Raw genomic sequence first — 24719 nt, 5'->3', positions numbered from 1 at the left:
AGCCTCCACAGAACTGTAAAACTAGCTCAAGTGGCCTGATGTTTATACTTGTGTGCTGGTGTTTGTGTCGAGCCGGCATATAACGACCAGCCACGCTGAGGCGGTACTAACATCTGCAGTGGAAAACGGAAGCACAGTGTGTCGAGGCGAGGCGAGCAGGTACCACGTAATGGAAAAACGCCATAAGAGATATTTTCTGATTCATTCATTTGCATTCTCAGAAAGAACAAAAATCAATCATGAACATTACATTTAACCCGTGTGTTGTCTTCCCGTCGACCAGGAAACTTCGTTTTTCTGGGTCAGAATTCAACGTTTTGGGAATCTTTTTCGATACTTTTTTTTTGTCACTATTTCCAAAGTTTTTGTCTTTTTTTTTTTTTTTCTGCACTTTTTGACGTTTGTGTTTTTTTTTCCCCACGTTTTTGAATATTTTTCCGACATTTTTGTCACTTTTCTTCAACGTTTTTTATCCTTTTTTTCTTCAAATGCTATAAAATAAAAAATAAAAAAATAAATGAAAGTAGTGAACGGATCATTTATTTTACTTGTGAAGAGCGTTGTAGGGAACCATCCACGTTCTTTTTTTTTTTTTGACAATGTGGTTGAAAGAAAACCCAAATTTCTGATATACTGTAGAAGCTTTTAGGGATAACGAGACTTCTTACAGCTATGGACCTTAATACTCCTTTTACTTGTCTGTCTGTTTGTTTTCCAGCTTCATCATCACCGAAGACACAAAGCAAGCTCTCCAGTTTTTTCCTAAAAAGCCAAAGAAAGTAGAATCTGAGTTACAACATGTATTTTTAAACCGCTCGTAACTGATGCTGCTGACAGAACTATGCACAAGCCAGCCAGGCTCTGTTCTGGGCCTTTGTAATGTCATTGTAAATAAGGTGCAGTTTTCAATTGTTTTGTATTAAATGAGTTTCATGACAATGTAATATGGAGGAATATTATGTTCATGTGAAGTTTTGAAATGTCTTCAACTAATTAAATCTAAGTTTTAAGTGTCTTCTAGCAAAAAAAGCGACAAAAACTAGGTGGGCCAAAATGTATTATGAACCTAAGTTGGCCAAAATCTGCGGGGGGGGGTCGTATTTGGCCCCTAAAGGCTGTTTTATGCTTCTGTGTCAACTCCACGCTGTAGCTACGCCGTCGCTGCTACGCCGTCGCTGCTACGCCGTCGTGACCCTTTCGGAGTTCTGCGTCGGAGTTGCTTTGCATCACGGTGCATTTCACCGCCGTAACGCTAGCAGAGGAACCGAAGCGGGGGGGGGGGGGTGTATGGCGTTATGTGAGCAAGCAAACTTCAGCACAACTGCCCACAAAGGACTGCTTGCTGGCGAAGTGCTAATTTCAAAACCGTTACTGACGTATAGACACTTTACCAACGGATAACCGCGTACATCATGAGCCCGGCAGATTTGTTTGGTTCCCAGGTTAAAGCTTGGTTTTGGTTCTGCTTAAGGCTGTTTAATGCTTCTGCGTCGAATCGACGGCGAACCCCCGCAGACCCCTCTGCGTCGACGTGAACCCCTCTCCGAGCCCTCCGCCGTAGCTCGCCCTGCACCTCCAAAACATTGTAACTTTCGAGGCGACGCAGACCGCAAGGACTGTGATTGGTCAACTGGTCCTGTGTTGATAGTCGGTGTTTCCAGCAGCCGACTGTGGGGAGTAGCAACGTGCTAGTTCACTGACGTCAGCTTTGCAAATAAACTCAGACATGTTTTGGTTACAATGACGGGGTTATCCGTTTGTACATTGTAACCAAAACATGTCTGAGTTTATTTGCAAAGCTGACGTCAGTGAACTAGCACGTTGCTACTCCCCACAGTCGGCTGCTGGAAACACCGACTATCAACACAGGACCAGTTGACCAATCACAGTCCTTGCGGTCTGCGTCGTCTCGACGCAAAAGTTACAATTGTTTGGAGGTGCAGGGCGAGCTACGGCGGAGGGCTCGGAGAGGGGTTCACGTCGACGCAGAGGGGTCTGCGGGGGTTCGCCGTCGATTCGACGCAGAAGCATTAAACAGCCTTAAGCAGAACCAAAACCAAGCTTTAACCTGGGAACCAAACAAATCTGCCGGGCTCATGATGTTTGATTTGCTCTTGCAGTTAGTGAGATGTTGGCGATGCCAGGCTACTGGCTGTTTGATTTAGTCGGAGAGTCTGTGACATATCCACGCCTCCTTTATTTGAATATGAGAAATGGTTATAAAAAGAGAGTAAAATAAATGTGGCCTTAGGAAAAAAAAAAAAAGTGCCCTGAAATAAATAAAATGAGTCCTTTTGAAAAAACGTATTTTATTAAAAACTATATTGACCCATTTATATATTTATTCCCTCATTTATTTATTACAGGATTTATTTTATAGACTTGAGTATATATTTATCCCTTATTTATGTATTTATTTATTTATTTATTTAAATAGCCGTAAATTGACATCGCGAGGTTTACATTTAGGTATCGCGATAGTTCCTTGAGCACAGTATTTCCATCATGGCAGGCAGTAAGTTGGTGCTAGAAGGAAGAGTGAGTGTAAAAGCATTTATTTTAGGACTCAGCGTGGTTGTAATCCCATTGATCAGAACGTGGTTTGGACATATTGACTGGGTCTTTGATAATCTGACGGAAACTCCCGGAAAAATAGTGATTTGTATTCACGTTGCAGTTGCCAACGGCCTCTTGCTAATCGTTTACAGAGGACCTCTATACAAGGTAAGCATTGACGTTAGGAAGCCAACCTAACCCTTTTAATTCTCATTGTATCTCTTACTTAAGCACATAAGTGTCAGTGCTGTCCAACAGTAAAGTATTTTATCTTCCTCAAGCTTGTGTTGACACAGTTGTCTGACGTAATTTACGTCGGCAGTTAAACTTTAATGTTGCACTGCTAATGTTAGCTAGCTACCATCAGCTAACTAGGCTACGTTAATCTTATTAGCTAAAGAGGAACAAGACAGCTGGCGTTGATGTGCTCGAGATAGAAACCTAAGCCAGGTAAAGCTGCAGTGGCTTACAATAATGTGACAGCACTCAACCCAGGCATGTTGTAAGTCGTTCGGTGTGTGACTAGAGGTCTAACCAAACTCATGGTACAAATTAGGCGAAATTCGCAGCAATAAAACTGTTGACGTTACTAATACATGGCCTAAACATCTATCTTAACTTTTAGAGTTGGTTTGCTATTGTTGTTTGAAGATGGAGGGGAAAACAACCGAATTTAAGGGCGTACTCTGATGATTGGCAAACTATCTTCCTTCATGTAATGCTAAGTATGTGGCTTCTTTTTTTAAATGAAATCAAATAAAATGCCAGATATTAAGCATGAGTTTGGTGGGCGCCACTGAATAGACCTTTTCAATGGAATTCCATTGCTAGGCAACAGCCTGGCCCCTTTCTTAACTGTCAGTTGATGTCATTCACATACACTGCAACAGGAAATCAACTTGGGGCCATTTACAGTGTTTTACCTTTTTGTATATGAACGTATGTACAATAAATAATTAATAAAAATTAAAAAAAAAGCTTGGGGCCATTTGTATGATTACAACTGGTCCAATGTAGCCCGGTGAAACGGCAATGGGGCCAACCTGTCTCGAGGATAGGTAGAGAGAAAACGGGTTTTGTTTACGTGACGCCAGCTGTTTGACCCGGGATAACATGAGTGTCCTGACTCGTTCTAGGTCGCTGTGAGAGCCTGCTTTCTGGGAGTTACCTTTGGCTGTGGCTTAATTATAAGCTGCTCTGAAACCACTTGGACACATTTTGGCTGGTACGTAGATATATGTTCAAACATCTCTCATATACTGTGAATATTTTATTCTTTTAAGTAACCTGACTGCAGTTTTGTAATATGTGTTAAATTGTAGTTGGGTTTATTATTTATGTTTTGTTTAAGCTTATATCAATGTCTATAATAGATGTTACCCACTAGGGCTGCACGATAGGAGGAAAATATGCAAGCTCATTACATGTCATTTAGCTGACACTTGTATCCCAAAAAATATTGTTGAACATCGCGATAGCGATATTTCTTTCATATTTTTTTTTTGAAGTGTTGTAGAATTAAAAACGAATGAAAGGAAATCATTTCAAACATTATTTTATTGAAGATTGAACATAAAAGGCTCCACTAAAAACAGAATGACAGTTACATGTTAAAGGGCTTTTTTCTACTGATATTTTCTTTCGCGATGTGTCGCAGCTTTTCGTGTTTATTTCGCCAGTTGATACCGCGACGACAAAAAAGCAAAGTGTGATATATTTTTTTTTATGCTTCTGCGTTAAATCTACGCTGTGGAGACACCGACTCTACGATGTAGCCTGGCGTCACCTCTCGAGAAATGTTACTACACGTCACTGTGACGCACGCCGCTCGGCCGTGGCTTGGCAGCGTTGCATTTCCCCGCCGACTCATTTCCTGGTTCTCCTTCTCCATAAACAACCCTCTGCTTGATTTCACGTTAACGTCTCCTGCTCCAGATTTCCCAGCGTGGTCAGAAAGAACAGAGGAGACACTAGGGCTGCACAATTAATTGCAATTTTATCAAAATCGCAGTATGAACTAGTGCAATATCCAAATTGCAGAGGGGACGCAATATTTGTTAAAGGCAAAATATGTCAAACCGTTCTAAAATAACGTATTTTGGGGCTGCAGAGACGTCCCGGCCTACAAATCCTATCAACAGACTACAGAAAACATCTTTGTTTGGTACAGATCCTCGCAAAAATCACACTATAATCATTTTATATATATCAGTCCTTCCAGAAAAATGAGGTTTTTTTGTGATTGTTTTGGGCTAAACTCCTTAATTATGCGTCACGTTTTCTTAAACAATGTGATGGAATATGTGGGATATTTATGCGATGAAATGGCGGGAACTTGCAGAAACTGTGGCGTCATCGTGGCTTCATCGCGGGGTTTGCAGCTTTTAGATGACGTTCACGTCGCGTAATCACATCACTTCATAACGTTCTCATGGCAACAGGGGAAAACGGCTGCTCTTGTGTGAAGTAAACACAACATTTTTCATCTTTCTATAAGATATTTGGGACTTTTTTGCAACGAAAATGCGGGGATTATGAAATCATGCAAGCCCCGCGTATTTTGCACGGAAATCGGCAATTTATGTGGCGAAAGTGCAGCATACTTGATGTATGTATGTATATATATATATATATATATATATATATATATATTCAATGAAAGTGAGAATAATGATACAAAAATGATCATTACCTCCAATATCGTGAATCATATCGCAATATCAGTCAAAATTAATCACAATTAGATATTTTCCTCTTATCGTGCAGCCCTAGACACTTTGTTTCTCTCACTATGACTCTAGAGTCACTAACACACACACACACACACACACACACACACTCCCTACACACTCACTAACACACATGCCGGCCCTGCTATCCTCTTAAAGAGACCAATGCACAAGTATAAACTTCAGGCCACTAACCATAAATCACGCTTTAGGTGCATTTATGTTGTGGGGGGTTTAGGGGGTCCTCAAGAAAATGTTAGGTTTTTCAATAAAATATGCTGTTTCATCATTTTGGACCCTTATTATTACAATGTCTGTGTCTTAAAACGTTGGAAAAGCTAGAGCAGATAATAAATACATAACCTTCCAATATTTTACAGACAAAACTTGCAAGAAGTCCTCTGAGGAACAACTACAATCATTAGATCTGAGAGAAGTCTTTAAGTTTCATTTATTCGGCTTAAATGCTACCCAAAACTGCTCGGGTGCTGCTCCCAAACCTTACAACGAGAGGGAAAGCCCAGGATGTGTATTTTGTAATCCAGGCCTGCTGCAGTTGAACATGTGTAGTAACGGTGCCTCTCTGCAGGTACATGTGCTCCCTGTCGTTCTTCCATTACTCCGAGTACCTGGTTACGGCCATCATCAACCCTCGCAGCCTGTCGCTGGACTCTTTCCTGCTCAACCACAGCGTGGAGTACACCCTGGCTGCTGTCTCATCATGGGTGGAGTTCACCGTGGAGAAGCTGACCGTTCCAGGTCGGTGTGTGTCTTCAGCCTCTGTCATCCCTGCACTCAGAACTGTCGTGTGTGTTTTGTTGATAGCACAATGTTCCAGTGTATCAGCGTAGAGCTGCAACCAGTAGTCGACAAACGATTAATAGTTTGTCAGAAAGATCATCGATGCAAATAGTTTTTTGGGGGGGGGAGGAGAGAGAGAGGGAGAGAGAGAGAGGGGGGGTTTTCGGCACACACGATTGTTACTGCCGCACTGCACGCTTACGGTGTTGTATTGTATTGGTTTATTTGATATGGACCATGCATATTTATGAACATTGTTGTATAAAAAACACCATGTAAATATGCCCAAATTATTAAAAATAACTACTTTCATCTGCAGTCCCTAGGCAGGTGACACAGGACTAACGTAGAGACAGCCAGCAGTCGTACAGCACTCATTCACTATACATTAAAAGGTACACATAATGGTGACATATACATTGACAAAACAAACAAACAAACAAAAATACATGATGACAAATACATTCTTCATCCACCTCCTATACTGCATTCAATTTAACAGTAAAGTGTGTGGGTGTTGTGTGTACAGTTGACGTAGACGGAAGACGGCGGGGATTGCAAAATGGAAGAAGAGAGGGGAAATGGTGACGGGTGGGACAGGCCCGAGAAAACGACACAAAGTGTCCAAACGTTGGATCATTTCAAGCTGAAACAAAACGAAAACTCGACAGCGTATAAACCAAACCAGCTTTGCACAATAGCACAACGTCGATGCCTCAGCTCTCAGCAGGAAGCATCCAGTCTAACGTTCTAATATCGTAAAGTAATCAATATGAATGTTAGCCGAGATAAGGAGGTCATCTGCCAAGTCTGCCGGGCGACGGGAAACCGGGGGACCCCTGCCAGATTTAGCGGACTCACGAGGGAGCTCTGGCCCGGTGTATCCGGTACCTTCTTCCCGACCTCAATAGGGAGAAAAGGCTGTTGTCCTGGTGGTTGGGATCTTTAATGATGCGCCTGGTGTAAATAGGAGCTGCATCTCATGTCGCTTAAATTCCTCCTCGAGTCCTCCACTTGCCTCCCTTCCTCGCGTCTTAGTCCCTCCCACCGAGGAGGCACGGGAGATACGAGAGGAAATCACGTGTGGAGAGAGGCAACGAGCAAATGTGTTTTAGAGAGATGAGACGTCCTTTCCTCTGAAGCGTCCCATGAAGTCGTCAGCTGTCTGGGCGGAGTTAGCAACTCCTTCAGCTGCACGGCTTCCAGGAAGGCTGCTCGATGATCCCTCCTCGATGCTCGCTCCTCAGGCCAGAAATAAGAGCTCTGAGACGGCCTTCACCGAGGAGGGACAGAACAACTTCCAGTTCAGCTGCGGACCGAGGATGAGGAGCTATCAGATAAGGGCCATGAGGGTAGGGCACCGGGTATGTTTAGCCAAACAAATCACTCTTTACTATTGCTCTGTAATAAACCAAAAGTTTGTCTCATCGGATTACGCTAATAATCGATGGAATGAACGGTAGAATACTCGTCTACTGAAATAATCGATAGCTGCAGCCCTGCAGAGACGTGAAGAAACTAGAAAATATTCATATTTAAAAAGCTGGAATCAGACTCTAATCGATCGTTTATCAAAACCGTTGAATGAACTCAATAGTTGACAACTAATGGATTAATCTTTACAGCTCTACATATCGCATTGTGAGCCCTTTGATCAACCTCTCTCTCTCTCTCTCAGAGCTGAAGCAGCTGAACTGGCTGAGCGTTGTGGGTCTGCTGCTGGTGCTGTGCGGCGAGTGCCTGCGTAAGGCGGCCATGTTGACGGCGGGCTCCAACTTCAACCACATCGTCCAGAACGAGAAGGCCCAGAGCCACGTGCTGGTCACCAGCGGGGTCTACGCCTTCTTCAGACACCCGTCCTATGTGGGCTGGTTCTACTGGAGCACTGGGACACAGGTGAGCCGCTGCAGCACGGGTCCTCAAACGCACCACTCAAAGGTCCGCATCTGTTTTTTTATTTAGGTCAGAGGGTTCGGACAGACTGGCAATAACAAAATAGTGTTAGCATGGTTAGCATCGCTAAGCCTCTGTCCTGACTGACAGGTCCTAAAGCATCCCCTGCTTTATCGTCTGGTTTAAAATAAACGGGAGCATCATTTACTAAATGAACATCATGCTGTGTTGAAGAAGACTTGAAACTAGCGATTGAGACCATAAACTCATTATGAAAATGTTTACTGAGGTAATAAATGAAGAGAGAAGTAGGCTCATTTTCTCACAGACTTCTATAGAAACAGACTTCTGTTTGGAGCCGGTGGAGTCTCCCCCTGCTGGAAGTTAGAGAGAGCGCGAGAGAGCGAGAGAGAGAGAGATTTCTTCGCCATTCTAAGGTTTAGGTGCAGCACCTAAGCCAAATGAAAGTAACTAAAAGACTTTTCTCAGAGCTAATCATTGTAGATGGACTTCTTTAGCAAGTTTTGTCTTTAAACCTACATTGTGTCATTTTTTTGAGTTGATTCTCAGCAAAAAACCTCTTTGTTCTTAAACAAACGTGCTCATTCATGTGTAATTACTTTTACCAACTAATCAAAGTATTCTGGTAAGCGTAGAATCTGACATTCAGATCATTCAAAAAGAGACACAACACGACTACAAAGAGACACAAAATCCAACAAAGAGACACAAAATGTATGGGGGAAATTGCATTGAGACCCCTAAAGCCCCAGCCAGATACACGCACCTAAATCTTCCAGAAATGTTGTGATGGCAGTGGTGGCCTAGAGGTTAGAGAAGAGAGGTCGGTTCAATCCCTAGACCAACAGGATAAAATCTGGGTGGGAAAATGAAAGAGCTGCGCTTGTCCCTCCCTCATTAATACCACTGAGGTGCCCTTGAGCAAGTCCCTTAACCCCAACCGCTCCAGTGGAGCTGCTCAGTGGCCAGCAGATCAGACTGTGGTTGTACCGGGCAGCTTCCAGGTGTGAATGTGATCAGGGCGTTCCTGCAAAAAAGAGGCTGCCTCTCAGTGAAACTCCCCTGAATAAATAAAGGTTAAAAGACCCAGCCGCTTGGTTGCAACACTGTTGGTGGTGCGGCCCCTTAATAACTGATGGATGAAATGATAAAAATGGTTTTCTGCTCTGTGGTTGTGAAGCAACCTTTCCCACGTGTTGTGTTGCCTGTTGCAGGTCATGCTGTGTAACCCGGTGTGTATATTGGGCTACACGATAGCAAGCTGGCGGTTCTTCCGGGAGCGCATCGAGGAGGAGGAGCTTTCCCTCATCCATTTCTTCGCCGAGGACTACGTGGAGTACAAGAAGAAGGTTCCCACCGGGCTGCCCTTCATCTCAGGCATCCGTGTCAACTAGTCCCCCCGAGGCGGGGACGCGGGACATAACAGACTTGAAGCACTCGGGCAGGTCAGAGCTGGTCTGTGTGCGGCTGCCCTCCAGAAGGGGAACCCTGCAGCTGGCTTTAGAGCCTGTAGCTCACAGACAGAGATCGTGACCGTCGGGGCGCCAGCCGGCAGCTGGGCTGCTGTTTTTTTACCAACTTCCAAAATCCAGTTAAAGACCAGACAACCACCACTGTACTACACCTACATGTACTCCAATAGCACTCGCACCATCTAGGGTCCCCCCCCCCCCCCCCCACAAAAGTAGTATAGCCCGAGCAAATGTCTTTTTTTTGACGAGGGCGCGGCTGGGGCCTGTCACAGGCTGATGGCAGCATTAATGCAGAGCTCAGTAGTTTCTGTGATCACAGAATCATGGAAGGAATCGCAAAATTGAGCATTTAAAAAAAGCTATAAAGCCCAGTTCAGACCAAAGATACGCGACAAGATGAAAAGTTTCAGCGGTCTGAACCGGCCCGTCTCAGCTTGACTCAAACCAGCTGATGGCGTCGCTGCGACTCAGCTGGTCGAGTCTCCAGAGGCTGGTTTTAGACCGTAAGAGACGTCTCCTCTTTCAACAGCCAATGGAGAAGTCAGCTGGTAAAGTCAGCTACAATAAAATGATCCGTAATCCATTTTATTTCTGTTACGGACTGTTAACGGAGGCTCATCGTGCGCCCGTGACTGAAGAGAGAGAGCGCCCTACGGCATTAGAACAAAGCCGTGAATTGGAGAAATAAAACGTGTTTTCGCCGATTCATCTCTAGAAATGTAACTGTAGCAAGGCATCTCACTCTCACCAACGTTATCCACATTCATATTTAGTAGAGATGTTCTGATACTGCCTAAAACGCTGGTATCGGTATCAGGAAGTACTGGAGTTAATGCACCGATCTGATACCACGTAATAAAGCCGTAAGAAAATCTACGTTAAAGTAGTTTATTTATGTTCTTTCTCCGTTATAACTGACTGTCAAACTGCAGAATAACAGAAAGTTCTGGGGCGTTCAGGAGTTTAACCTGAGCCAGACTGACAACAAAGATAGAAATAATATCACATCCATACAGAGATAGTAGTATACAGCTGTTATACATCATATCATCCATACAGGGATAGTAGTATACAGCTGTTATACATCATATCATCCATACAGGGATAGTAGTATACAGCTGTTAAAACATAATGAAATATATGACACACTGGTATCGGCCGATACGCAAGTTCAGGTATCGGACCATCTCTACTGTTTAGACACAACGAATTATATGTTCATCTACAAAAAGCCTGGAAGTCGGAAGTTAGGACGGAAGTACAAAGAGTCGTTGCTGGAGACAAGACACCGTCTCGTCTCGTTGGTGTGACCTGGCAGCTTTCAGAACGCTGCAGACCGACGCGCTGCAAGAAGTCTCAACTCGTTACGTCGCCAATCTTTGGTCTGAACTGGGCTTTAGACCGATTCCTCAGAGCTCTACATTAAGTCAGAGCTACAAGCTAACTGGAGATTAGAAAATAAGACTACGTCTGTTTCCAACCGAGCCGCACCACTGTAACAGTAGTTTAAAACAAAATTCTTAAATACTTAAAAAAAATAAAATAAAACCCAGCGGCTTTAGGTGGGGAGGGGGAACCCTGGCGTCTGATTGTGTTTGCATGCTTGGACCATGCTTAGTGTTTTCACTGATGACCTGTTGTGTTGAAGGAACATAACAGTCTTATATCAGCAGAGAGGGAAATGAACGATGATCTCTGAAGAGTTTCACAGGATAACCAGGTTCACTTGTTGTTTCTTTTCTTTAAATGATATGATCATTAAAGGGTAACTACCGTTTTTTCCCAACCTTTCCCCATGTGTTTGTGTCTGAGTGACTGATGGGAACAACAATCTTTGACATTGGTCCAGTATTAAGCGAGATCGCTGCAGTCGGCAGTGGCGAAACAAGCTACGATGTGAGGTAATACGGCAATTGTTCAGCTTGTGTTTACCTTCACAAAAGTGCTCGTTTTGCCGCTGACAGGCACAGATTAATATTCTGATTAATGTGATTAATCATGTCTGATTAATGTGTCTGACAACATTATGGAAAGGATCCCTACAGAGATAGACCTTTAAAACCTCTTTGAGACCTTTCTGTTTAACCAGAAACAGCTCTGAAGTCGCTGGCGCTAAACCCACCAGACTCCATTCAAAAAAGGAACACTTTTAACGTGTATAGAGCCAACATATTGTTAACATGTAAATCGGTAAACTATGTGTTTATTTCAACCAAAACTAGAGTTGTGATGGTTGGAAAAGAGGAAAGACGACCCAAAACGGCTCTTCATAGCTTTATTTTGTTTCTGTTGACTTTGAATGAAGTGTATTTTACGATGCTAAAATTTCTGTTTATTTACATGGAGTCTGGTGGGTTTAACATCCTTAGAAATCCTTTCCATAATGTTATCAGACGCCATCATGACTTTGCGTAAACATACACGCCCACTTTCCTAAAGCCAAGTGGCGTGTTATCTGTACGCATTTTGAGCTATCCGCGTGTATGTCTACGCTGTATACAGCGGACGTAAACATGCACACCACTTTCTACAAGCGGCGTGTCATTGCGTAAACACGCAACTTTCCTAAAGCCAAGTGGCGTGTTATCTTTACGCATTTTGAGCGCCGTATCCAGCGGATGGGTTGGGTTAGGGTAACCCTCAAAGAAGAAAGCGACGGTTGAGTCTAGGAAACGTGACATGTGGGACCCGGTCTCCTGGGTGAAAGTCCTGTGTTTGACCCATCCTCCCCCCCCCGACCAACCTCCCTACGTGGATTTTCGCCCTTTCATACTACTCGCTACGGTGTCCATTCACACGCAATCGCAAGGTAATGTAAGTCAATGGAGGCCAAACGCTGTTGATAAACACGCTGAAAAGCGAGTATGCATCTTGATAACACACCAATAATGGCATACCAATTGGCGTGTCGTACATACACCACTTCATGAGATCAGTCTGCAGACACTTAGAAGAAGAATCTGAGTCTGTCAGCGGCTAAACGAGCACTTTTGTGAAGGTAAACACAAGCTGGACAATTACTGTTAACTTACATTGTAGCTTGTTTCACCGCTGCCAACTGCAGCGATCTCTTAATACTGGACCAATGTCAAAGATTGTTGTTCCCATCAGTCACTTAGACAGAGGAACATAGGAACTTAGGGTCCAGGTTGAATACGTTAGTTACCCTTTAACAGAGTCCAAAACTAACCTTTTCGTCCACCAGCCACTCGATAGGAAACCATTGTTTCTTTGGCTGGTGAGTGAAGCAAATCTAGCAGCCGCTTGCATATTTGACCAGCATTTGGCTGGTGGATTGGTGCCAGTTTTGGACCCTGCAAATTGGAAATATTTTCAAGAAGTTGTCATGTCAACACTGTCCCTAGTTTAGTCAATATTGTCCCTAAATGTTTCCTTTTCCAGTGCATCCAAACGGTGGTAAAGGGAACAATAGGTGACACATTTTCTATTTCAGAATGTATTATCAGATGCATTATTTAACTGATAGAATGAATAGAAAGTGTAAAGAAAGTCTGGGTTTCTATCAGGTTTTTGGGGCTGTATAAATGTAGTTAAATGATGAAGCTCCATCATGTACAGATAATAGCGGCCTGATTTACGTCTGAACCCTCCTGTTGTCCTCGGCTCATATTTGACCCATTTTACAAAGTTTCTATATCAGAAATTTGGGTTTTCTTTCAACCAAATTGAAGAAAAACAACGTGGATGGTTCCATACAACGCTCTTCACAAGTAAAAAATAAATGATCAGTTCACTACTTTAAGTAAATTTGGGTGTTTTATTCAATTTTATAGCATTTAAGGGAAAAAAAGGTTGGAAGAACGTTGAAATAATTGACAAAAAAAGCTTCAAAAACATCGTAAAAAGTGACAAAAATGTTGGAAAGTGTCGAAAAAGATGAGCAAAAAGTTTCAAATGTTGACCCAGAAAAACAAGAAGTTGCATAGTCGACGGGAAGACAACACGAGGGTCAACGCACTCAGGCTGAAACCCAAATCCCAGTTTGAATGGAAGTTTATCAGGTATATTAGCTATTAATAAATCTGCTTAAAGAGACAAGTCCTTGTTATGTTTGGCTATAATGTAATCCATTTAATTGAGAAATGTTTTAGTACACTGGAAAGCTTAACGGCGTAGCGCTGGCGCGGCTGTAGTTCCATGAGACAACCTGTAGGGGGACCGAAGACGGAAAAGTTAAACATTCAACCAGGTCTGCCTCGTTTCGCTAAAGCGAGAATTCAGACGTTTCCCCCCTTGGAGGAAGGCTGTCGCTGCCCGATGTGAGTCAAGTGCAGATATGAGTTGCGCATGCTCAGATTTAACCTTTAAACACTGTTCGTTGCTACCCCCCCTTCAGTTGTTCGCGGACAGTTTTTACTGCTCTTATTTTGATCTTAAAAAGAAACCTATTCGAATCAAAAAGTAGTCACAATGAATTGTATGTGTTCAAATGCCTTTTACCGAAGGATATCATAAAGTCTTGAGGCAATCTGATGGAAAATGCCGTATTTATGGTACAGGGAATGTGTAAATATTTGACCGGAACAGTTTTAGAAGGTTAAACGGTTTACGGCATAACGCCTTTTCTCATTACAAACAATGACAGAAGATGGAAATCATTTCAAAAACTTGGCAATCTATGATTGTTTGATTGCTAACGTTAGCTCCAAACACCATTCCAGTGACAACAGTAGGTCCATTTTCATTGTATTGACGTTACGGAAGTCTCTCGTTAGCAGGTTATTCTTTGGCTAACGGCAATTGTCGCAAAATGACGCACGCGCAACTTGCATCTGCACTTGGCTCACATCAGAGCAGACACAGAGGTCACAAACACGGGGAAGGAGGGGAGAGTGTGTAGCATTGGAGATCTGTGTTTAGTTTGAAATTACCCTTTTTTTGGGGCATTTTAGGCCTTTATATAGGACGGCTGAAGACAAAAAAGGGGGAGAGGGGGGGAATGATATGCAGCAAAGAGCCACAGGGCGGAGTCGAACCTGCGGCCGCTGCCTCAAGGAGTAAATCTCTATATATGGGCGCCTGCTCTACCAGGTGAGCTACCCAGGCGCCCCCTTTGAGACTTTTTAAAGACTGTTAAGTCAACACTTCCGTTCCTATATAAATAACGCTCCGCAGGTGAGCTCGGATGAAAGGACTTACAATCAATCATGCCACCGTATGGGGGTGGCGCAGTGGATATGGCACATGCCTATGGAGACCAAGGTTCGATTCCCACTGCGATACATCAGCCAATGTGTCCCTGAGCAAGGCACTTAACCCCTAGTTGCTCCAGAGGCAGATGCATGTAATGTAACCACACCACACATTCATACGCACATACGTTTTCTTTTTCAGATATCTCCTACCGGTGTCTCCGTTGAACTAGACATAACATACAACCTCAACAACCACACAGCCGGTACTCAGCACAATCACGTCGAGTCCTTCTCGGACAATTTCATTTTAAAAAGTCTCTTGAAATTGCTCATTGTTGTTTATGGTTATTGTGCTTCTGCTGTTGAACTGTCATGCTCACTTCCTGTTAGAAACCACACTGAGTTGTTTATTGGTAGAGAGAGGTTGACTGTAGCTCTCTGTCTCTCTCTCTGTCTCTCTCTCTCTCTCTCTCTCTGTCGCTCTCTCTCTCTCTCTCTCTCTCTCTCTCTCTCTCTCTCTCTCTCTCTGTCTGTCTCTCTCTCTCTGTCTTTCGCTCTCTCTGAATGTCTTCACAGTGCTGCTGTCCACTCTCCAAACCTTTGAACTCTGTGTGTGTGTGTGTGTGTCTTCACTATAGGCAACATTTAAGGAAATAAATCATTATTCAGAATGTTTAAGATGGACGTCGTGTTTTTTTGGAAGATTGTCACGTTGCTTTACTCATGTACAAACAAAAAAAAAAAAAAAAACTCTGAATCACAATTATTCTTATCCTTTTCAAAAAGTTTCTATATCAAAAATTTGGGTTTCTTTGAACCAGATTGTCAAAAAATGATAAAAGAACGTGACAAAAAGGTCGTGGGAAAAAAGCTTAAAAAATTTAGCGCACAAGAAATCGACAGACATCGAAAAAAGTGACCAAAAGCTAGAAAAACACCGAGAAACTTGACAAAAGTCTCAAAACCAATTCCATTTGACCCAGACAGATTAACGGTTGCATGGTCGACAGGAAGACAACACAGGATTAATTAAAGCTTTTCAAAATAAAACTCAGAATAGTAACACATCTCCACCCCCCCAAGCAGGAAAACTACCCGGATCACCGCTGAAAACTGTGAAACTTCTTTCACGATACGTGGGGCCGATTGGATTAGTGTTGTTGTGATTTTCATTTACTGCGATTCTAGAAGTAATTATATAGTGTTGAGTTTTGCGATTTTCTTTTCCTTCTTTAACAAAAACAAAAGAGACGATATATCATGAGACATTTCTAAAAACGGATTGTTTTCATGTCAGTCTGACATTTATTTCATTTGTAAAGAAGTACGTGTATTTTCTGTTTAGCTGGAGACGGATATGATGTAGTCGTAAAGCTAAGACAATGTGTTATGAGAGGACATTGACGTTTACATACAGACGAAAATCTGGTGCCACTGATATGTCTGCTCTTCTCTCTGCTGCTCTGAAACAGACGTTACAGGAAACACAAACACCGCTGCATGTGACGCTAGTTAACACTATACTCAACAACAGCTAACGTTAGCCTACCGCTAGCTAGTTAACACTATACTCAACAGCAGCTAACGTTAGCCTACCGCTAGCTAGTTAACACTATACTCGACAGCAGCTAACGTTAGCCTACCGCTAGCTAGTTAACACTATACTCGACAGCAGCTAACGTTAGCCTACCGCTAGCTAGTTAACACTATACTCAACAGCAGCTAACGTTAGCCTACCGCTAGCTAGTTAACACTATACTCGACAGCAGCTAACGTTAGCCTACCGCTAGCTAGTTAACACTATACTCAACAGCAGCTAACGTTAGCCTACCGCTAGCTAGTTAACACTATACTCAACAGCAGCTAACGTTAGCCTACCGCTAGCTAGTTAACACTATACTCGACAGCAGCTAACGTTAGCCTACCGCTAGCTATTAGCTGGATTAAACACGGTTAAAATGCTGACAGCTAACGCTAAACGGTGTAAAGTGTGACTGTGTTTTACTGTAGAGGATTCAACACCGGGATGTAACAATCTGCAGCTGCCGTCGGAGAAACAACACAGACGGTGCGTTCAATGAAACTGGTAAACTACAGCGTCGTGGTGCATTTGAAGTTATTGTAAATGTCCTTTTCCTGTCTGGTGGTTGTTTTTGTCGTTCAACAGCAATTTACTAGTGAAATAAGTTATTGTTATACATTATTATTAAATCATTTAATGTTGACCATATGGCCTTAGCAATAAACAAGCCGTTCTTTAATGTCACCAAATGTTGTTTAGTACCTTTTTTTTTTCTTTTCCTTTTTTACTTTCTTAAAAAGTATCGGTTCAGGCACCGTTAATTATGTATGCGATTAATTAATCAAAGAGTATGTAATTAATTAGATTACAATTTTTAATTGATTGACAGCCCTAAAATATACACATGATTTTAGGTGATGTTTTTGCAATTCATTTAAAAATTAGTTTTTTTTTTGCCCCAGAATACACTGTGAAATGACGAGTAATGTATTGCACATGCCTTTTTGCGATTGCAAACCAAGCTGTATAATATTTCCGTTTACCACATCTGTTTGGGAAAGTTAGCATTAATGGTGACAGTAGAAGTCACGGTGAAAGCACACCATAACAAACATTTATTTATATATATATATATATATATATATATATATATATATATATATATATATATATATATATATATAAACATAAACAGAACATTGTGTTGTCTTCCCGTTGACCGAGCAACTTTTAGTTTTTCTGGGTAAAGAGTTGAAATCCAAACTTCATTTTTTCACACTTTTGTCACTTTTTTTGTTTCTGTGCTTTTTTTGACGTTTTTTTTCTTCGTTCATGCACCACGTTTTTTAAGCTTTTTCCAAAAAAAAAAAAAAAGTTCTTTTATCAATCTTTTTCTTCAAATGCTATCAAATATTACTATCAAATTGAATAAAACACCCACATTCAATCAAAGTAGTGAACTGATCATTTATCTTAATGCGAAGAGTGTCGTAGGGAACCATCAACATTAGTTTTTTGGACAATCCTGTTGATAGAAACCCAAATTTCTGACGTAGAAACTTTTTGAAAAAGGGTCAAATTTGCCCCGAGGACAACAGGAGGGAACAGAAATAAATAAAATAAGAAAATAATACATACGATGAATAATGATAATGAAGAGGATAGAGGATATCTAAATATCTGAGCCATGGAGGGACAAAAAACTAATGTGTGCACCGGAGATGTGGACTTGAGACTGGAGTCACCATTATGATGACTTGCCTGTATTCATAAGTTTGTGTTAAAATATAAAATAATATAAGTTAATGTCACGTTTCTGTTTAACTATCACGCATGCTATGCAGCGGCGGAAGCGCAAACTGTGAATCACGGTTGGACGATTTCGGGGTAATCACTTTTGGCTTTAACATATTCATGCAATAAGGAAAAGGTTTGTATTAGTTATACAGTTATTTGATGAGCTGGGCTACTAGTATCTTGTCTTTTCTCCTCATGAAGACCAGACTGACGGACACTACAGGTCATCTTGGGTGTAAAAAAGTGACTCCACTTGACCCCCAAATAAGACTTGGACCATCTGACTCGAGACTTAAGCAAAGATAACGTGCTCGCAACACAACACTGTAATATTTTCACCACTTTTCTTGCAGACTTTCTTCTGAAACTTCTTAATCAATACTTCTACATATTGATTAACCTTGCTGGGACGTTGGCAACGCTGTGGCGGGTTGGGTTGGGTACCGAAACTCGGTTCAACCGACAACCGGCAGGAATCGGATCGGATTAGAACGAAAATCTCGGTTCCTCATTTCGGTTCCACTTAATGTGTCGACTGAAATATTTCCCCTCTGTCGCTCCGAAACGGACGTAAAAATGTCACACTTTCTCTGTAGTCTACCGTTAGCTAGCTACAGTTGCTGAATCTGTCTTCATTTCAGATCGACAAAGGTCAGTTTAAAAGATTTTCGTCAGACTTTGAGAGGCGTTGTCACGCTCATCCCGCTCGTCATTTCCGGGTTAGTGAGTCCGACCGCCCGCCCTCCGACCCAGGTCGGCCAAAATGAAGGCCGACGGCTCCTCTGACTGACGACGGCACGGAACACACCGACCAGACTCGAGTCACCGACCTCGCCAGACTGTCCGACGGCCGATTATTGTGTCGGTGTGTCAGCGCCATTAGTCCGTCCCAATGAGGACGCCCGGGAGAGACGCGAGGAAATCACAAGAGGAGAGAGAGAGGAAACAAGGAAATGTGATCCCTCCCCCATCCTCAGGGCAGGAATAAGAGCTTTGAGAAGCCTATATTATCCCTAAATACACACGTCCTCGTTTCCTCTCCTGGCCTCGTCCCTCCCGGGCCTCCTCAGTGGGACGGACTAAGATGTGAGGAAAGGAAGAAGGTGAGTCTTTTAGTTTGTCCTTTGTTTGTAGTGATGCGTTTTGGTTCGCTTGGCTTTTTCTCTGTGTGAAACGAAACTGAACCAAGGGGGGGGGGGAATCGCTCCGCGTTTACAAACTCATCAACAGATTCAGACCAGAGCAAACGATTTAGACATCAACTGAGCAGGAGAGTGCGTTATTGCGGACGCATTCAACTTTTTTGTGCTATTTCTTCTTTCTTCGTTACACAGTCTCGCTTGAAATCTTGTTTGGTGAGTCTTACAGTGAGTCTATTGTTAGGCCAACCTAACACACATTACACATTTCCAGCTCTAAACATTATTTAGAGCACATGCTGTTGAAGTGCTATCTGACCTCTGTTGCAACACCCCAAATTATAGGTATTTTCACCCTGTGTGAATTAAAAAAAAGATTAGCAACACTATATTTCAGTCAACTCAAAAACACAAATCAGCCTTCACCCAATCAGTTGCATTGGTTATTTATTTGTGTCCAATATACAATCAGTAACATTGTGTTGTATGATTAAAAAGTCTAACTTCTGTGCACATATATGAGATAAACCATTTTATAAATGCACATAATGCTAGATCATAGTCCAGCCAGTCCCGTTACGTCAGTTCTCTTTAAATATGCTATTAAATATTGATATACAAAAAGGAGGCGAGACCAAATGTAAGCGTAATAATCACAATAATCACAAGGGTCTTTCTAAAGACACGATAATTACTTTAGATTCTGCTTAAAACAGAATCAAAGAGGGATTTCCCTGTTTGGCATGGAGCCATCACCCCTTCTGTATCTGACAACTGAGCATATTTAATATTGGTAGAAGTCTTAAGGTGAACAATGCTGAGGAAATCAAACAAACGACACATCTGACAATCTTAAGATACACTCCGAACCTTTGTTCTGATGCCCCTGTGTGGGGGTGACGGGGATCAGCCAATCAGCGCCTTTGTTTTGGGCTCACAGAGAGGACACCTGTATGCGCTGGCTGGTCAGTTTCATTTTTAATTAGGAGTTAGGCCCGTTACACACTGGATGCGTCGCGTGAGCGTGCCCGTTTTTATTTGGGCTCCCATGGTAACAGGTTAGAGCGTGCACACTGCCTGCGTGCGTGCTAGAAATAGGACCGACGCCTATTTTTCACGCGACAACACAAACGTGTTGGAAGCGTTTCCAGACAAAATAGAATAGGAAAATATGTTTATGTGTCATTTTGACACTAATACATATTAATAAATGACATGTTGATGTCTGAAAGTCTCGAGGTTTTGATATAAATGTAATATAAAAAAAAAATTCTAATATTGCACCTGTCGATACAGAACCAAATATTCTGGAGCCTATTTTGTCGTCAATACTGCTGACGTTGTCTCTGCTGTAATCAGATCAGTATATATTTATGTTTATGGGAAACATACATGTGTACAGACAAGGCTAGCAGCAGCAGCGCCGCGTCAGTAGTATTATTTTAAATGACATATCTGCATTTATGTCAAACCTCGAGACTTTCAGACATCAACATGTCATTTATTAATATGTATTAGTGTCAAAATGACATATAAACATATTTTCCTATTCTATTTTGTCTGGAAACGCTTCCAACACGTTTGTGTTGTCGCATGAAAAATAGGCGTCGGTCCTATTTCTAGCACGCACGCAGGCAGTGTGCACGCTCTAACCTGTTACCATGGGAGCCCAAATAAAAACGCTCACGCCACGCAGAGGACACGCTCACGCCACGCAGCCAGTGTGAGAGTGGCCGGGAGAAGCACATCGTAGGTATTTCTGAAGTGTATAGTTCAAAGACATAAAAACACACACACACACACACACACACACACACACACACACACACACACACACACACACACACACACACACCCCTCTCTCTCTCTCTCTCTCTCTCTCTCTGCTGGCTGCCAATACATCTATTGAAGAGCATCAGACTGCGTTCTTACCGATGCACCACGGTGGTCACCTATTCCCAACCAGCTACAGTTAACGGTCCTAGTTATCAAGTCTCCGTTACACCCCCATATCCCCAAATCTCCCCGCTCAACGGAACTGGGAGAACATGTAGCGGTTTAGGGAACCAGGAGGTACATCTCGTAGGATTCAACACGTAACTCTTGTGTTTGAATGACTTTCCATTCTCTCTGCCATGCTACAGCCGTGCACAGAGCTCCATCTACATCACTTGACTCCGTACCAAAGTGCATCCAAATAAGACTGAGCTCGTCAACATTTACACGTCTTTAGAACAAAAATCGTAGACCGTAAAATCAGTAGGACGACGCATCCGGGTCCGCAAAGTAAAGATCATCAAATATGACTCAAACGGATTAATCGATTATCAAAATAGTTACTTAATAGTAAACTAATCGATTAATCTAATCCATCTCCCGGCCTGGTAAATGCCCAGCCTTTCAAACTCTGCACCCCCAGCTTGTTAACATTTCTATAAAAAGAAAAGACCATATCAGTAGGTCTTGGGTACCAACAGGTTTTTGGATATGCACAAGCATCGCAGCGCTGACATTTTCCAGAAGCATGATCACATCAGGCCATCCCACGCGTCGACAATGTCCTTCGATAAATCATTTTAATCCAAATATCACTCAGCCCAAAGGGCGGAACTGTGGGGGGGGGGTTGAGACCTCCACTTTTGAGCAAAATAGAAAGTTTTGAGCGTCAAACACATCTGGTGAGTTTTTCTGCATCAACTTATGGTGCAAATGTCTATTTATGTAAAGGGAATTATAATAGGGGGGGTTTGGATTATTGGGCTGGTTGTAACCCCCCCAATCCCCAATCCCGCCTGTAGATGACGCCTACGCTCAGCCCTATAACTGGCTTTTAATGTAGACGGGTGTTAAGAGCACAAAAGAAAACGGATTCAAACAAATGAGGCACTTCTCTGCCAAAATGTTGCACGAAGGCTAATATTTTTTGTCAAGTGTCCACTTTATAATGTCTATCACACTGAAGAACAAATGGTAAAGATATTAAATATACAGCCTGGACTCTAACGCCTCATCAGTACGGAGGAGGATTAGGGCTTTGAGTTCTGAGGCTACATTTACATTTTGGTTTAAAAACTAATATCTCTTGCTACGTTTCCCCCTCTCATTCCCCCTGCTCTGGTGTTCCCCCCTCTCATTCCCCCTGCTCTGTCGTTTCCCCCCTCTCATTCCCTCTCATTCCCCCTGCTCTGGCGTTTCCCCCCTCTCATTCCCCCTGCTCTGGTGTTTCCCCCCTCTCATTCCCCCCTGCTCTGGCGTTTCCCCCTCTCATTCCCCCCTGCTCTGGTGTTTCCCCCTCTCATTCCCCCTGCTCTGGCGTTTCCCCCTCTCATTCCCCCCTGCTCTGACGTCTCCCCTCATTCCCCCTGCTCTGGTGTTTCCCTCCCCTCTCATTCCCCCTGCTCTGGCGTTTCCCCCTCTCATTCCCCCTGCTCTGGCGTTTCCGAGCCCCTAAACCGGAGACATTAGGAAACCCTTCTGACCCGTTTTGGTTGGTAATCTGCGGGGTTGTGTTTCAGTCTCAACGGCCGCAGACGGAGACCTTTGGAGACACCGACACTGACGCCAACGTTTCTCCGTCTGATTGGGTCTTATCGGTCACGACGTCTCGTTAGCTGAGATTAAGCTACTAACGTTACCATGGCACCTACCAGCAGTGGGCGGAGTCTCCACGCTGCCTCCTGTTTATGCCCGGTATACGAGTGTTAGTTAGTGTTAGTTTAAACGGAGACTAGTTCTTCTACTGGAGATAGCGATGTAGATGTAGCCTGAGTTTGAAGTCAGAATTCTGAGAATAACTTCAAACTCTGAACTCAAACACATTTTTCACACGTGGCCCTGATCCTCTTCCGTCCATCAGCGATCACACACAAATCAAGTATTAAGATCAATATCAATCAGTATGCGAGACCTCCAATCGTGCGCCACATAGACAAAGCCTCACGTAGACAAACGTTTCTGTGGTGTCTTTGAAATGACACAGAGAACAGAGTAACAACAGTCTTTGGGGAACAGCAATAACCAAAGTGCTAAACTGATACATCTCTGAATAATGACCCACCAAAGCATTGAATAATGTACAGTACTTCCTTTAACTACTGTTGTAGATTGAATGTATGAGTCCAGCACATACTGCAGTACTACAGAATGGTATATGTACAATGGATATCAACACCGAACTGATCTCTACAGAACTGCATCCACGTATCCTCATAGTTAGATGACAAGATACGTCTGTATCTTGTCATCAATAAAAAAAAAAGATCCGCTGCTTTGTCACGTTTTATCTATGGAGACCCTTTGTACCAATGATTGGATTTGAGACTTTACTTCCTGAATAACTGAAAACATAAACAGCCTCATCTGTTCCTCTGGTGTCAGACTTCAGAAAGCAGGTATTAGCAGTTCTAGGTTGTGATTGGCTACGTCACATTCAAAGATGAAAGACAATTAAAATGAAACCGCTTGAATGTATCATCGATTCGTACTCATTTTAGTAACCCAAAAAAATCTCTGAAGTTGCGAGTTTGAATCACAGGCTGTAAAAAGAAATGGACGAAGCTTCCAGGTCTGAGAAGTGAAGCCGACGCTGAAGCTCCTTAAAGCTGCATTCTCTCTAACTTCCAGCAGGGGGAGACTCCACCGGCTCCAAACAGAAGTCTGTTTCTATAGAAGTCTGTGAGAAAATGAGCCTACTTCTCTCTTCATTTATTACCTCAGTAAACATTTTCATAACGAGTTTATGGTTTCAAGTCTTCTTCAACACAGCATGATGTTCATTTAGTAAATGATGCTCCCGTTTATTTTAAACCAGACGATAAAGCAGGGGATGCTTTAGGACCTGTCAGTCAGGACAGAGGCTTAGCGATGCTAACCATGCTAACACTGTGGAGTAAAAATAGACCTCAGCTTTTTTTTGGTTGTTGTCCGTGTTTTCATCTTAAACTCTGACCCTCTCACTGTGTGTTTTCACTTCATCAAAGTTAATTGGAACATTTTGGTCGCCTATAAATGTCTTGTTTAGCTTTCTGCCAACAAAGCTAGTCGCTAGTCGCTACCGCTAGCGTTAGCTGGAAACTTAAGGGAAAGTTTGCTGGTTTTCTGTTCTGCCGTACGTGCAGATGAACGGCTCCAGTACCGTCAAAAGGGTTGAAAATCAGCAACTTTCCGTCTTTAGCGTTTAGCTTAGCGCTATCGCAACCATAAATAACGCTGGCTTGGCCGCGTCATCCTCCCCAGCTCCGCCCTCTTGTCCGAAAATCATCACATCCGGTTGCAAAAAAAAAAACAAGATGCCGACGCACATATTTTTACAGTCTACGGTTGTCATCAGTTCACCTTGTGAAAGGCTGACAACAAATCAGAGTCTGGATTTTCCCTTATGTTTAAATCTAATGTAACTCGAGTGTTTTAGTTAAGACACTTTTGTGGCTCGTTGGACAAAACAGAAGCTTGTAAACAAAGATCATAAAAAGGGCAACGCAGGCTTAATGCACCAGGTGGCTTAACTTCTGTTGGTTCTGGCAAACCTCCACCAGAATCCCAGGGTTTAACATTTCATGCATCAGGAACTTTTATCATTACGATGAGAAATAAAGCTCTCTTATCCCCTCTCCAAGGACAGACAATAAAACAGC

The 24719-nt window shown here is 42.7% G+C and overlaps 2 protein-coding genes across 3 annotated transcripts in view; both read left to right on the top strand.

Annotated features, from left to right (window-relative positions):
- Positions 1 to 944, top strand: part of rtel1 (regulator of telomere elongation helicase 1) — a 46124-nt gene extending 45180 nt beyond the window's left edge. For both annotated transcript variants that reach the window (XR_013502224.1, XM_078254161.1), the window contains exon 33: positions 719 to 944. Coding sequence is in view for 1 of the 2 variants with exons in the window: in XM_078254161.1 (XP_078110287.1) it covers positions 719 to 783 (65 nt within the window). In the remaining variant the exon portion in view is untranslated. The remainder of the gene's footprint in view (positions 1 to 718) is intronic.
- A 1531-nt stretch (positions 945 to 2475) lies between these two features.
- Positions 2476 to 10916, top strand: icmt (isoprenylcysteine carboxyl methyltransferase). Its single transcript, XM_078254160.1, has 5 exons — positions 2476 to 2724; positions 3693 to 3781; positions 5875 to 6044; positions 7765 to 7982; positions 9215 to 10916. Exons 1-5 carry the CDS (start codon positions 2506 to 2508, stop codon positions 9392 to 9394), a joined length of 876 nt encoding a protein of 291 aa, XP_078110286.1. The 5' UTR covers positions 2476 to 2505; the 3' UTR covers positions 9395 to 10916.
- Positions 10917 to 24719: the final 13803 nt, after the last annotated feature.

This window comes from Sander vitreus, chromosome 7 (assembly GCF_031162955.1).
Source record: "Sander vitreus isolate 19-12246 chromosome 7, sanVit1, whole genome shotgun sequence".
Classification (NCBI taxonomy): Eukaryota; Metazoa; Chordata; class Actinopteri; order Perciformes; family Percidae; genus Sander; species Sander vitreus.
This window is presented reverse-complemented; position numbering and strand designations above follow the sequence as displayed.

Bases quoted from the DNA above. Each gene is read 5' to 3' on its own strand.
- icmt (XM_078254160.1), top strand. From the start codon at position 2,506: ATGGCAGGCAGTAAGTTGGTGCTAGAAGGAAGAGTGAGTGTAAAAGCA. The intron at 2,725-3,692 runs GTAAGCATTGAC...GACTCGTTCTAG, and splicing joins ACAGAGGACCTCTATACAAG to GTCGCTGTGAGAGCCTGCTT. The intron at 7,983-9,214 runs GTGAGCCGCTGC...TGCCTGTTGCAG, and splicing joins ACTGGAGCACTGGGACACAG to GTCATGCTGTGTAACCCGGT.